Source organism: Stegastes partitus, unplaced genomic scaffold (genome assembly GCF_000690725.1).
Source record: "Stegastes partitus isolate 25-593 unplaced genomic scaffold, Stegastes_partitus-1.0.2 Scaffold1050, whole genome shotgun sequence".
Classification (NCBI taxonomy): domain Eukaryota; kingdom Metazoa; phylum Chordata; class Actinopteri; family Pomacentridae; genus Stegastes; species Stegastes partitus.
Genome location: NW_007578781.1, coordinates 3,616 through 17,644, shown reverse-complemented (window position 1 = coordinate 17,644; position 14,029 = coordinate 3,616). Strand labels below are relative to the sequence as shown.

At 43.4% G+C, this 14,029-nt stretch overlaps 1 protein-coding gene and 2 non-coding genes across 3 annotated transcripts; all 3 read right to left on the bottom strand.

Annotated features, from left to right (window-relative positions):
• LOC103367445 (solute carrier family 22 member 7-like) lies at positions 1 to 5,290 on the bottom strand. Its single transcript, XM_008295467.1, has 8 exons — positions 4,913 to 5,290; positions 4,430 to 4,533; positions 3,915 to 4,069; positions 3,666 to 3,834; positions 2,864 to 2,987; positions 2,667 to 2,776; positions 2,283 to 2,497; positions 1 to 59 (listed from the first exon to the last, which is right to left on the bottom strand). The coding sequence occupies exons 1-8, from the start codon at positions 5,288 to 5,290 to the stop codon at positions 1 to 3; spliced, it is 1,314 nt and encodes a 437-aa protein (XP_008293689.1).
• On the bottom strand, positions 776 to 848 carry trnar-ccg (transfer RNA arginine (anticodon CCG)). Its single transcript has one exon. It is a non-coding gene; the product is annotated as a tRNA-Arg (tRNA).
• A 770-nt stretch (positions 5,291 to 6,060) lies between the features above and the next one.
• Positions 6,061 to 6,133, bottom strand: trnar-ccg (transfer RNA arginine (anticodon CCG)). Its single transcript has one exon. It is a non-coding gene; the product is annotated as a tRNA-Arg (tRNA).
• Positions 6,134 to 14,029: the final 7,896 nt, after the last annotated feature.

The window sequence follows — 14,029 nt, the reverse complement described above, 5'->3', positions numbered from 1 at the left end:
TCACTGTGCTGCTGCTGCTGCTGCTGCTTCTAGAGACACACGTTTAGCTTCGCTGCAGCCTGAAGGAAGACAAACATGAAGTCAATCAGCAACCACTCTGACTCAGCTGCATGTAAAGCTGCACATAAACTCACATTCAGCCTCTGCTGCGCTCCTACAGTCTGTCCTCGGCTGAGTTTTCTGCTCATGTGTGGACTTCTTTGGGCTTGATGTTGGCTCCACCATCACACCAGCCTTATCATTAACTCATGCACAGCCTTTGGACTGTTCAGGTACCAGTTGCATAATGCCAACGCTGTGTGTTTGGAGCTCGTTCAGTCGCTCAGGGGTCGCAGAGCACCACGGCGTCATGTTGTCTTTGTCGCCTCTGACTGATTCTGTGATTTCAAATCAGCGTGGGGACGTTGTTTATCAGCTAGACAATGAAATGACTAAACAATTAAGTCATTTATCAAAATGTAAACGAGATCGCTGTAAGCATCAGCAGACCAGTTGGGACAGATTCATCTACAGATGTTCTGCTTTCATGTTTTTTTCTGGCTTATAAAACCTGGTCAGAGTGATAAACTAAAGGTTGAATGTTGCAGCGAGGAGGCTGTTTTCTGAAGGACTTCCTTCAAGGTGCTGACAGATGTGTGTGAAAATGACTCTGAGGTGTTATCTTATAGAAGGCTTATGTAACAGCTACGAGGTTGAACTTCAGTGAAGCCGGTGGGGAGAAGTGACAGGACCCTTTGTCTTTCACATCATCGTATAATTTACAGATGTTATCAGATGACCCAGGTGGGACTCGAACCCACAATCCCCAGCTCCGGAGGCTGATGCCTTGTCCTTTAGGCCACTGGGTCGTATTTACCATCAGAGAAATGTTTAGGCTCAACATTAAACCTTTAATATTCTGATGACACTGAGTCGGAGCTTTTTCTCTGCAGTCAAATCCAGTTTAATTACCGAGTGAAAGACGAGTTAAAAGGGACGAGCAGACCTCAAGTCCTGGACTCAAGGTGGAGAAAACTTCAGGTATCAAGCTCGTTTAAGTTCCTGCAACTTGAGTCAGTTTTTCAGCCTCGTCACTAACTTGATGCAGGGAACCACATTATTACATCAACTAAACCCACCAGACATCATGTTTGATCGACGTCAGGAATCAGATGTTTCATTTCTTGCAGCCTCACGTTGACTGCGTGGTGGAAACACCTTGACTTACGAGCGTCTGCAGCTTTCCAGCTAATTTATTTTTGTTCTGAAGACGTTCTGTGAAACAGTTCAGGCCTTTTATTTTTTACAGTCAACATGTAAATAACTGNTCTCTAAGTGTAGCCCTGTGATAGACTGGTTACCTGTCCAGGTGAACCTGCCTTCACCCTGAGTCAGCTGGGATAGACTCCAGCCTCCCCGCGACCCTAATGAGGATTAAGCGGTGTGTAGATAATGGATGGATGGACGACTGTTTCACACAACTGACCGACAGCAGCCTGTGAATTTATACGTCGCTGCTGGAGCTCAGACAAGAAAAGCCTCTCTAACTCATCCTCCAGGTGTTTCTGCTGCTGTCACAGTTTCACTCACTGTGGGTTCATTTTTTACTGCAAAATAAAGTCCTGCAGCTCTGTGGAAGCAGACAGGACTCAGGAATGGGTTCTGTGCAGAATGACTCAGTGGTAAAGCTGCACATCTTCATAATAACTACAAAAGCTTCATTTATTTATTTCTTTTTACAAAAACTGAAAAAACTCCTGAAACAACAGGCTCAGTATTTCTTTCCAAGCAAGCATTACAGCATATGTATAGATGTTATACCTATTTTACTGTTCATATTTTGAATTACATCCTTTCTTTCTTTCTTTTTTTTTATACTTATCTCCCATCTGTTCCACATAAACACAGCAGCTCAGCCTCATGAGGAGTTTTTGCCGTGTGACCGTAGATCTCAGCTGGGTCACTAGAAGCCTCACCAACGAGTGCAGAAGTTTTTCACAGGGTTTGATTTAAGCAAACCATTTATTGTTTTTAGGAATGTTTTAAAATGAGAGGCAGATGTAGAATAAAGTGGTTTTGATGAAGTGGTTGTTTTTCACGAGGAAACCACACGACAGGTGTTCAGGAACCACTGAAATGTCTTCACAGTCTCTGGCTCTGATAGATGGTCCAGCTGTGGTCATATTTTCTAGAAGTCTTTCAGCTTCATGGGGTTAACTACACAACAATAAATAGTTCTAATTCCCACCAGTTCACAGCATCACAAACACTGAAATCCACCGACACCAGAACCCCTGACCGACCTTTGGGCATGAAGATGTTTATGGCGACGCAGGCTGCCGTCAGCATCAGCGTCCCTGCTTGACACTTCCTTCGTCCAAAGACGTTGACGACATAATAAACCGTCAGCTTGGCAGGAACCTCGATGGCGGCGTAGATGAAGTGTGTGAGGTAGATGTTCAGGCCAAAGCCGGTGATGCTCAGGCTGAGGCTGTAGTACGTCGAGGCCACTCCGTACCTGCAGAGGAGATAAAGAACACCCCTTTATATGTTTAAATGTTCCACTGAAGCATGTTCAGTTAGAGACAGAGATTTAAAACTCATATTCTGAGGAGTTTCCAAGATATTTCTCTCAGGGAATTTATGATTTGCAAGATGTTTGTAGGTATGTTTAAGGCTCTACCCACCAGATAATCCCGGTCTGCAGAGTCAACCATCTCAGCTTCGGGGTTCTGATGAGGTCCAGGTAAGAGTAGCTCCTCCCCTGCTTCTCCTGGACGTTCATGTTGGCCAGAGCCTGTGCAGAAGCAGAAGAGTAAAGTCAGAGTGAGCAACCTGCAGAAATACATCATGAGTTCAGTTTAACAAGAACACAAGCACTTACCTCCAGTTTGAAGCTGGAGGACATTTTCTGTCTTCTGTTGATCTTTGCACACCTGTCCAGGTAGAACTGAGCCTCCTCCACCTTACCGTTGGCTAAGAGCCACCGAGCAGATTCAGGAACCCACCTGCAGTTACAAACAACAGGTAATTAAGATCTCACCGAATCACAAGTTCAGCTCAGGGGGCCCGATGTGTCCCAGTGTCATTCACAGGAGGGTTGGAACCAGAAAACACCAGATCGTCGTGGGTTTATTCAGACAGTTTGACAACAACAACCTGTTTGTGATGTATGTTTATGGCATCAGTGTTCAATCGGATGCATCTGTTTCCTGATCAATAACAGCGATCGCCTCTGTTTTTAAGAATCTCTTCAGTTTCCAGCAAAGAATCCGTCACAGAGAATCAAAGATCAGGTTTTAGTTTCCAGGACAGAGAAATCCTGACTGTCCGGAGCGAGTCTGCAGAATAAAGAACTGGTCACTGATTAATTCATTAATCCTCTAACTCATGGCTTTGAATGAACGTCTATCAGGAGACTAACCAGGTTTATTTCACTTTGTGGTGTTTTCTAATCAAGTCCCTTTAAAGGACTATTTCTTGGATCTGAGCTTGTTATTCACAGAACGACTCGCCTGCTCTCAGGAGGGTAACGTTGCTTTTGAAGGAACTTTGAACGGATCATTTCAGAGCAACAACAAGCACAAACTTAAAGACAGATTTAAGTTTAATACAGTCTTATTTAAAGAAGCACTTGGACCTGGTGAGCTCTGCAGGATGCAATGGGCTCAGTAACGTTCTCTCACCACCAGGTTAAAACAGCCAGTCCCAGCGGCGCCGTCACGGCCATGGTCAGCGTCCTCCAGTCGGTCACCAGGAAGGCGATGCCAGCCAGCAGCATGTTCCCCACACACCAGGTCAGGCTCCCGATCACGCTGATGAACGACCTGTGAGCCGTGTCCACCCACTCGATGCCTGCACGGCGAGGGAGTGAACACTGGTGTTTACGTAAAGCTGTGAACACATCACACACCGTCACTGGTAACTGAGCTTACTGAGGACGAGCGAGTTGAGGCTGAGCCCCGTCAGCGCGAAGCCGGTGAGAAACCTCAACGCTGAAAACAGAACGAAGGAGTTTGCGAACGCGGTGGAGAAGCCGAACACCATGGACATGATGTAGGAGGCCAGGAGGGTGTTCTTCCTCCCAAACCTGCAGGAGAAAACAGAACATTCATGTCAGTTGGGTTCTGTAGCTTCTAACACAGCAGGGCCTCATGCTCGGGTTAAGGAGTGTTTTATACCATTGTTGTAGAGTTTTAATCCCTAAAATGTAAATTACACAATAAATACCACCACAGGGTCACAATCCCAATATTTAAACTGTTAATACAAATATAACGTTTTTATTTTACTGGGAAGAACTTTGGTGACTTGACTTTATAAGTTTGATGTAAGTTGTGACACTCGCAGACATTAATGTGCAGGTTTACATTCAAACCAGCGCATGAAGTTGTTCAGACAGTTCATGTATGTCGTGTAAACCCTGTGGACTGATTTAACGTCTCCGTACTTGTCACAGAGGAATCCAAACGCCACGGCCCCGAGCATGACTCCAAAAAAGAATATCGAGCTGGAGGTTTTGGTCAGACTCTTTCTGTCGCAGACGAGGTCCCACTGAGAAAGTAAATCAGAGGAAGAAGTGATGAGAGCAGCTTTGTAGGTGCCAGCTTCTCCTGTAAGGCAGAAAGACGTCAGCTTTGACCTCAGCTCCAACATATTATCTGAAACTGTCCCTCTCAGAGTCTGCAGGTTTCTTCTGTTTGCTCCTAACAGCTGACTGAGAACGTAGAACCTGAGGCTCCGTATCAGCTGCTCACCTCTGGATGACTGCATGCAGTTAAAATGAGCATTTATTATTTTACGTTTCTGTTCTGAGGCGAGATCTGAGAACACATTCTCAGTAATGAGGTTATTTTGCTGCCTGCTCTCTGATCTTCTGCATATGATGATGTACATGCCGTAAACCTGCTGCCTTCAAAGACAGCTTCAGTACCTCTGTTGCCAGGGTGGAGGTGAAGGTGGAGTTGTCGTAAACCCATCCGCTCCGACACTGAACCGTGGGCAGACCGCTGCTGGAGCTGTTGGATAGAAGCTGGAACTGAGGCTCTGCAAACATCTCGCAGGATCTCGGTCCTCCATCTTCTCGTTGGGGAATGCCGACGGTCAGCCTCTGCTCCTGAGTCAGGTTTCCAAAGAGTCCTCCATCGGCCAGCGAGCTGATGTCACAGCGGTGAGGAGGCGCCACGGCGATGAAGTTGGTCAGCATGAAGTGAAGAGGAAGAACCATCCGAGGGGAGCACAGCAGGACGACGATGATGATCTGGAAAGGCCCGAAGCCGCTGACTTCATCCAGGATGGTCTCAAACTTCATCTTCACTGTGCTGCTGCTGCTGCTGCTGCTTCTAGAGACACACGTTTAGCTTCGCTGCAGCCTGAAGGAAGACAAACGTGAAGTCAATCAGCAACCACTCTGACTCAGCTGCATGTAAAGCTGCACATAAACTCACATTCAGCCTCTGCTGCGCTCCTACAGTCTGTCCTCGGCTGAGTTTTCTGCTCATGTGTGGACTTCTTTGGGCTTGATGTTGGCTCCACCATCACACCAGCCTTATCATTAACTCATGCACAGCCTTTGGACTGTTCAGGTACCAGTTGCATAATGCCAACGCTGTGTGTTTGGAGCTCGTTCAGTCGCTCAGGGGTCGCAGAGCACCACGGCGTCATGTTGTCTTTGTCGCCTCTGACTGATTCTGTGATTTCAAATCAGCGTGGGGACGTTATTTATCAGCTAGACAATGAAATGACTAAACAATTAAGTCATTTATCAAAATGTAAACGAGATCGCTGTAAGCATCAGCAGACCAGTTGGGACAGATTCATCTACAGATGTTCTGCTTTCATGTTTTGTTCTGGCTTATAAAACCTGGTCAGAGTGATAAACTAAAGGTTGAATATTGGAGGCTGTTTTCTGAAGGACTTCCTTCAAGGTGCTGACAGATGTGTGTGAAAATGACTCTGAGGTGTTATCTTATAGAAGGCTTATGTAACAGCTACGAGGTTGAACTTCAGTGAAGCCGGTGGGGAGAAGTGACAGGACCCTTTGTCTTTCACATCATCGTATAATTTACAGATGTTATCAGATGACCCAGGTGGGACTCGAACCCACAATCCCCAGCTCCGGAGGCTGATGCCTTGTCCTTTAGGCCACTGGGTCGTATTTACCATCAGAGAAATGTTTAGGCTCAACATTAAACCTTTAATATTCTGATGACACTGAGTCGGAGCTTTTTCTCTGCAGTCAAATCCAGTTTAATTACCGAGTGAAAGACGAGTTAAAAGGGACGAGCAGACCTCAAGTCCTGGACTCAAGGTGGAGAAAACTTCAGGTATCAAGCTCGTTTAAGTTCCTGCAACTTGAGTCAGTTTTTCAGCCTCGTCACTAACTTGATGCAGGGAACCACATTATTACATCAACTAAACCCACCAGACATCATGTTTGATCGACGTCAGGAATCAGATGTTTCATTTCTTGCAGCCTCACGTTGACTGCGTGGTGGAAACACCTTGACTTACGAGCGTCTGCAGCTTTCCAGCTAATTTATTTTTGTTCTGAAGACGTTCTGTGAAACAGTTCAGGCCTTTTATTTTTTACAGTCAACATGTAAATAACTGATGTTTTTCTCTGATATTTACTAGAAATTATCAGTAATTTATCAAAACAGGCAAAATCTTTAAAAAGAAAGTTTTGAAAAATCATTTCCTTTATAGAAATTCTAACTCCTGATGACGGAGTCGTCTTTTCCAGACCATACGTTTAGCTTTATAATGATTTGTTCACTCAGGCCTGTGTTCATTTAATGTTTATATTCAGAAAAGAAATCTGATAGAAAACAGACATTTGAACTGGAAGCATTGAGCTGAGAAAGTCCTCAGCCTGTCCACAAACTTCTCATTTCCTTTTATAAAAATCCATATTTACTGTTTGTTTTAGTGCGTTTTTGCGTCCTGACTCGTATGAAGCTCCTGAACACTGCAGCAGGTCCTGTGTTCACCTCTGGATGGCGCTGCAGCTTCATGTTGGAGTTCAGCATCAACAGGCTGTAGCTGGTGAGCAGGTCAACAGGTTAAAGCTTCTTGTTATTATCTCATCGCACCAGATCGCTGCTGACAGAGTTGAACAAAACATTCACATCATTTATGAGTGAAGCTGCATTTAGAAGTCCTGCAAAGAGAACTTTAAAACACTGACAGTTAACAGAAAAAAAGATGATTAATGCTGATGTATTTGTATAAAAACTGTATTTTTCTGTGTATTTGGTTTCAGCTATTTCATACAGAACTCATAATCAGCTTAAATATGGATTTATCTCCTGATTAGTTTCTCGGTCTGAATGATTGATTTATTTAACAGTGAGAACTTCCTTCACAGGGATTATCTGAATATCTGTTCATCATCTGCTTCAGGTTTATAAACTGCTGCGTAGTTTAATTTGTAAGAAAGCTTCATATTTTGTCATTGTAAGTATTTTTCTACATTTTCTGAACTTCTGAAGTCCAACAATAGAAATGAATCTCTGTTCATTTATAACATCCTCATCGTGCTTTTGTATTTTCTTATTTCTCACTGTGCTGCTGTAACATGTGGTTGATCCTGTAGTATAATTAAATTAAAAGCCTTTATAGAGGCACTCTCACTGAGCAGCTTTCTCTCTCCTTTTCTGTTTTGTTTTTTTGTGCATAACTTGTGCAGAGTTCACACCCGCTGGAGGATCTGAGCAGCGAAGACGGGAACAAAATTCTCATGAGAAAGCTGATGTTTACTGTCCGGAAGTTATACAGCCTGCTCTGTCTGCGGCTTTCACTTAAACACTCACACACACACACACACACACACACACATACATATATGTGTGTCCGCCATATGTTTGTGTGCCTATCGACACAGGAAGTGCCCTCGAGGTTAGAGGAGACAGACGGACACGAAGCTGGCCGGCGTTGATTGTCCCACAATGCCGTTTAATCAGCGCTCACGTCTTCCTGCTGCATCTTTTATTCACATTACAGCAGAATAAAGCAGCTACATGTGAATGTTTAACCCATTGATGACCACATTTTGTTCAGAGTTGTTAAGCAAACACTTTAGTCCCTCTGAATCATGTTATGTGTTTATTTTTTCCATTTTGTACTTTGTCAGCAGCTGTTGGCAGAAATCACAGCTCGTCACTCAGTCAAATGTCACCTAATAACAATATAGAGACAATAATAATAATATAGTAATAACAAAATAATAACATAGTCATAATAAATAAGAACAAACAGGTGGAAGGGGGGTGGGGGTGTAAAACAAAAGAAAATATATATGTATGTAAAACTGTGCATGGATACCAGTGGATGTGATCATCCCAGGAAGGTAGCTCATGATCATGGGTCAAACCTGTATAAAACCCACAACAACAAACTATTTGAACTGGTTTCTTTGTTCATAAAGAACCTTTGTATCAGATAAACACCTCAGACCAAGTCTGTATGATATAAGAACAATCTCCAGCAGGTTAAACACAACATGAAAGCTTTCAAACACTGAATTCTAATTGGAAAACCGCCAAACAAGTGTGGGAACAAGTTGGTGGAAATAAAATCATATGTTGTTGCTGATTTTGCAAATGAAACAGAACAGAAATAATCATTTCTATGTCACAGAACTGCACTGCATATGAAACAGATAACCTACATGTTCTACATGTTCTACCTCCATATCCTCTAAAACCCACATAGTTAGCGACAAGCTATGTGTCCACTGGAAACCTCTGTTGTCACTCACAGAAACAAGCCCACGAACAACAACATATTGATCCCAGGTACAACTTGTTGGGGGAGGGTTACTCTAGAGACTTCAATGATTTAATAATTATAAATATGTTTGGGGGGAAAATCAAAAGAAATGTATGAAAACTACCTTTTTCCAGGAGGATTTGAATTCACCACGTCTGCAGTCGGAAGGAGCAGGATGCAGATGATGTCATGTGACAGGAAGCACTTGGAAACAATTTTTTTTAAACCAAAACCTTTGTCTAAGTCGTCTACTAGCAAAAAGTTGCTTTAGTTCCTCTGAGATTTTTTACTGTGAGTAGAAAATGACAGTGGTAGAAAAATAAGGCACAGAGTGAATTTGAACATTTTTAGGCCACAAAAAATACAAAATCATAACTTGGGAGAAAGAATTTAAAAAGAAAACAATGAAAGGAAAGAGGAGAAGTTATGAAAAGGCTGAAATTATCTATTTTTAAGGTATTTAGTGACACATTTTAATTTTCCAAGTGCTTCCTGAGATGAAACGACACGAACGGTCTGATCTTATCTCCATGAAATTAAAGTTAATCAAATAACAAATAGTCGATTAATTGCTCCAGAATTGTCTGTTTTTCTGATTCCACTGGGAACTGAATATATTAATGTATAATAATCTATAAACACCTGGTAAAGAAACGATGAAAAGCAGCAAAGACGCTGGAAAATATACGTAAAGTTGTCATTTCATCAACACTAACTGCATCTTTTATACAAATGACAGCAGAATGAAAAAGACTTTACAGATAAATGTAAGTTAGAAAAGCAGAAAAATAAGAGCGCAGAGTGAATTTGAACAGTTTCAGAAAACAAAAAAAGGAATTTAAATATAAAATCATAACCTAGAGAGAACAGGATCATAAAAAATATGAAAAGGCCAAAATAATCTCTTTTTAGGGGATTTTCTGTCTCTGCCACCAGCAGCTCGTTGGTCTAATTTCAAAGTAAATGAAAAGCTTCATCTGTCTATTTAACTGATTTCACCCCAACGCTCTCCGTCGTCACCCCGTCACGTCTCCTCGCTGCTGCTGCTCCACTGTTCCAACATGCTTTTGATGTGCTTATGTAAGCGAGGAGCAGGATGTGCCTGCATCTCTGCATATCCTGGCCCATAATTCAATTATTTAGAAAGAACTTGTATATTTGTAATGTGTGCAGGATGTGTGATCCCATCTAAATGCAGTGTTTCTCTGTGTATTAATAGTGAATAGCCGCTGACCTTCTCGCCCCCTCGTCCCATCAAAAGCCTTATTTTGGGCTCTTTTCCTGATGGAGCCAAACTGGGCTCCACGAGGGTCAAACGGTGGGACGATTAGGTAATCTTTGCATAAGCTCTTTGTCTTCGTGCTTCCCAGATGAGAACAATCGCTAAAAAACACAATTCTGGGCTGGAAAGGCTTGATTTGGCAAAGCCCTGCATGAATGCTGGCCCAACGCATTCCCACAGAAAACAAAGACGCAGAACAGACACGAGGAAATCAGTTTGTCGACAGTTGTGTGATATCAGATACGCATTGTGTGTCTGTTCGGTTCGGTTCAGACCCACAGCTCATGTCTGGCTGATTGACTCGTCAGGGTTTGGCATCGATTTCCTGAATGACTGATGGAGAAATAACCGAATTAATCAGAGAAGACGTTCGTCTGCAGTGATTCTGTGGCGACTTTCGCTTTTCTGGTTTAAATCTGTGGAGCAGAAGTTGGATCCGATCAGCGTTCGTCGACATGCAGCATATCGTGTGTGCTGCTTTACACTCCTAAACTGTTTCTGCTTCAGTCTGTGGATGAAATGTTTGTTTAAATCACTGCTTAAGCGTTTCAACAGATCCCTGATAAGGTATCTTCATTTGCTTTATGCTTCCACAATATTGCATCTCAGAGGGAAATATTCTACTTTCTACTTTCATCTGTCGGCTCTTCTTACGTTTAAGCCTCAGATTTGACACAATGGATAAAACAACAAGCTTTTAAAATACATCACATTGTTTAAATCTACTCCAGAGGTTTCTGATCCTTTTGGCTTTTTACAAGAACGTCTATGAGTCGCTAACGGCTCCAAACTTCTTCTCTCATGGTTTTATTTCCATAAATAGTTCCAATGATCAGAGGAAAACTAAAAGCAGATTTTTGGATCAGAGCTTTTTCTTCCTCCTTTTCACATTAATCATGTTTTGAAATCCTCGGATTTAGAAAACAGTTCAAACCAACAGTAACGACTGCTGATAACCATCTAATGATATGTTATAATGATATCAGTCAGAGGGACTCACCAGCACTTTGGCTGCTAACACTGATTTACTTTTACTGAAGTACGATTTATTTCTTGCGAGATTTTTACGTTGCTGTAATTTTAGTTTTAAGTGTTTAAGGGTCTGAATGCTGAGAGAACCTCATAACCGAGCACATCATAAATACCTCCTAGAAACAGCTTCAGGACACGCAGTAGCTTATCTGTGTAGGGAAAATATTATTATATAAAATGGGCTTTTGAATGCTTATGCAGAATTATTACGCAGTCCAACTGATATCTGACCAGCAGAGTACTCAGATTACATTCATGTGACTACGCTGCAGCCAATCAGGGACATTACTGAAGCTGAACGGAGTTTATAAGGAACTAGAATCTGTAGAAACTAGGTACCAAACAACAGAACACTGGAGGCTCTGAACTTCTAATCATCAAACCAACAACACAATGACAGCGTCGACTACGACAACACAAACAACGGCGTGAATGGGAGTTCAGAGCGAACACACACTGAGACGTAACATTGGGGTCGATGGTGGATTACGGTGTTCTGAGACGGAGGGATCAACAGAACACACCTAAACGCAGACGCTAGTTTGGTGCTATGCTAGTTTGGAAGCTTTGAGGAGTTTACTGTTGGGAATAAAAGAGAATTTAGAAAGTTGCACCAAGTTCTTGGTGTCTGACAGGTCCCTGTGTGCTGCTGGACGGTCGGTTTGGGCCTGTGGGTGGAACAGCGGTGGACTGAGTGGAGAATCAGTTTCAAAGAATTCAGGAAGGACTCTCAGGAAGGAGGATTCACAGCGATGCTCTCAGGTTTGGCCTATTAAAGGGACTTTTGCATGACACTAGCTCAGGAGGGGGTCTGGTACCAGCTCCACCGGGCCGGGCTGGTGTCCAGATGTAGCCCCACACAGAGCGACACCGTGCAGGATGTTTCTGAAATCATTCAACATGGTTTAAGATGGTAGCGCACCATTCACAGATGTGTGCTCATGGTAGACGGACGATCAGAACAAGACTAAACATCAGCGTTCAGCAGCTCCTCTGAATGAGTCCAGGATGGTCCAGCAGTTGTCTTTGTCTTCAGATGAGTTCAGTTGTGGCCTTCTGACGCTGTTATCAGGATTTTAACCCTCACATCCTGCAGGGTCACACGAGTGTGTTTTGGCAGTCATCTGGTCCTTTGTAGTCCTGATAGTGACTCCAAAACGTAGTTTGAATAAACATGTGTGTGTGTCCTCAACCAGAAGTGAAGGTCTTAGCTTCACACCGTCCTGCCAGACCCTGAAGGTGTTGCTCCTCAAGGCTCCACATGTGGCCTGGTGCCTCCGCTGATTACAGGCTGTAAATAGATGAACATCTGCTCTTTCTCTGTCTGACAGCTGTGGCTGCTTGATCTTACATCTGAAATGAGTGAGATGTTGTTCCGGTTGTTCTTCGGTTCTTATCACTTTTTTGTCCCTGACATTGCTGCAACGTGAACTCCTGGCTTTTCTCCAGTTCAAAAACAACAAAACAGCTTGATGATGAGGGAATCCTTGGATTCGTTGAGATCTTGTGTGTTTTTGTTCCTCCTCTGGGGATTGTGCATATCTGTCTCTGCTGTGGGTTGACTGGTTAGCAAGGTGTTCTGATCCACTTCACCCAGCGCTGAGAAAGACGTCTACTTATCCACAAAGTTCTTGTTTCCTTTACTTACATGAAGGTATGCATTCAGAATCTGTATCTACTGACTGAAGAAGGTTGGATTAGTGCATCCTAAGTCCTCTGATGCACCTGAACGCTGCAGCAGCTCCTGTGTTCACCCAGTCTGTGGTTGTCAATGGAGGAGAATCTGCTCGTTAAAGTCGATCCCGGCTGGTCTGGTCATTGGAGTTAGGTGAGATGTCGTTTGAGTTGTTCTTCAGTTCTTCCGATCTCCGACACTTTCTGAGCTTTTACTCTGATATTACTGCAAGCTCAACCACGGTTCATTAAAAACACAGCTTGCTCATGAGGGATGCAGGGAGTCCGTGGATTTGTTGAGGTTTCATGTACATTTGTAGGGTCAGCTCTAAAGGAGTCCAGTTGGTCTCCATATTTACTGGTGTTGGAGGGTCTCTGCATTCATATGTATGATGATCAGATGAAGCAGAGCTTCATGTGATTTTGTAGAGTTTCAGTCCCTGACATGTAAATCAGTGAGGTGAAGTCACATCATGAATAACCTTTAACAGACACTGGGCTCTCAGGTACATCCTCAGGAGAGCATGAATGTCCAGTCTGTGTGTCCCAGTGAGACCAGCAGAACTTTAAGCTAAAGGTGGTAAAACAAAAGTCTGAAGGCCAAGCCATCATGGTGGCTCCTCCGCTGGGCAACGAGAAACATTTCAAGACACAACAACTCGGATTCTTTTCACGATCCAATAATTTTAGCATCAGATAAAATATGATGTCCCGTAAGCCCAGATTATACAAACCGTCTCATCTCAGAGTCCAAACAGAAGCGCTCTGTGATGCTAACATGGGAAACCGCTTGTGTTTGTTTACAGTGAGATCGGAGCGGCGCTGGGGGTTCGGTCCCAGTTGGGTCGGCTCGGCGTCTTGGGATTAGACCTCAAAATAAACACACTGTTCCTGGATCAGCTTATTGGACAACTGTCCTGAGACACGCTGGAGTCCCAGAGGACGGACAGACATCCAAGTGGACGGACAGACAGAACCACGACTCGGTCAGATCACAGCGGGACACGGTGGAGGAGATGTTTCTGGCTTTGTGGTGTTTCTCAGTAATAACACGGTGATAGTTTGGCTTTAAGTGACCAAACCTTCATCAGAGTCAAAGGCTTCCTCACAGATTCACTGGTAATCACAGCTTTAGTCGAGCATTTGTTTGCTTGGACTAAAAAAGTCAGTCATAACTTGTTAGGTTGTCATTAAATGCGACTCGTACGTTGTTTGTGAGTTCACTCATTTCCAGAGAAACAAAATGCTGCTTCGGTTCTGACCGGTGCTGTTAGCTGTGGGACAGGTGTC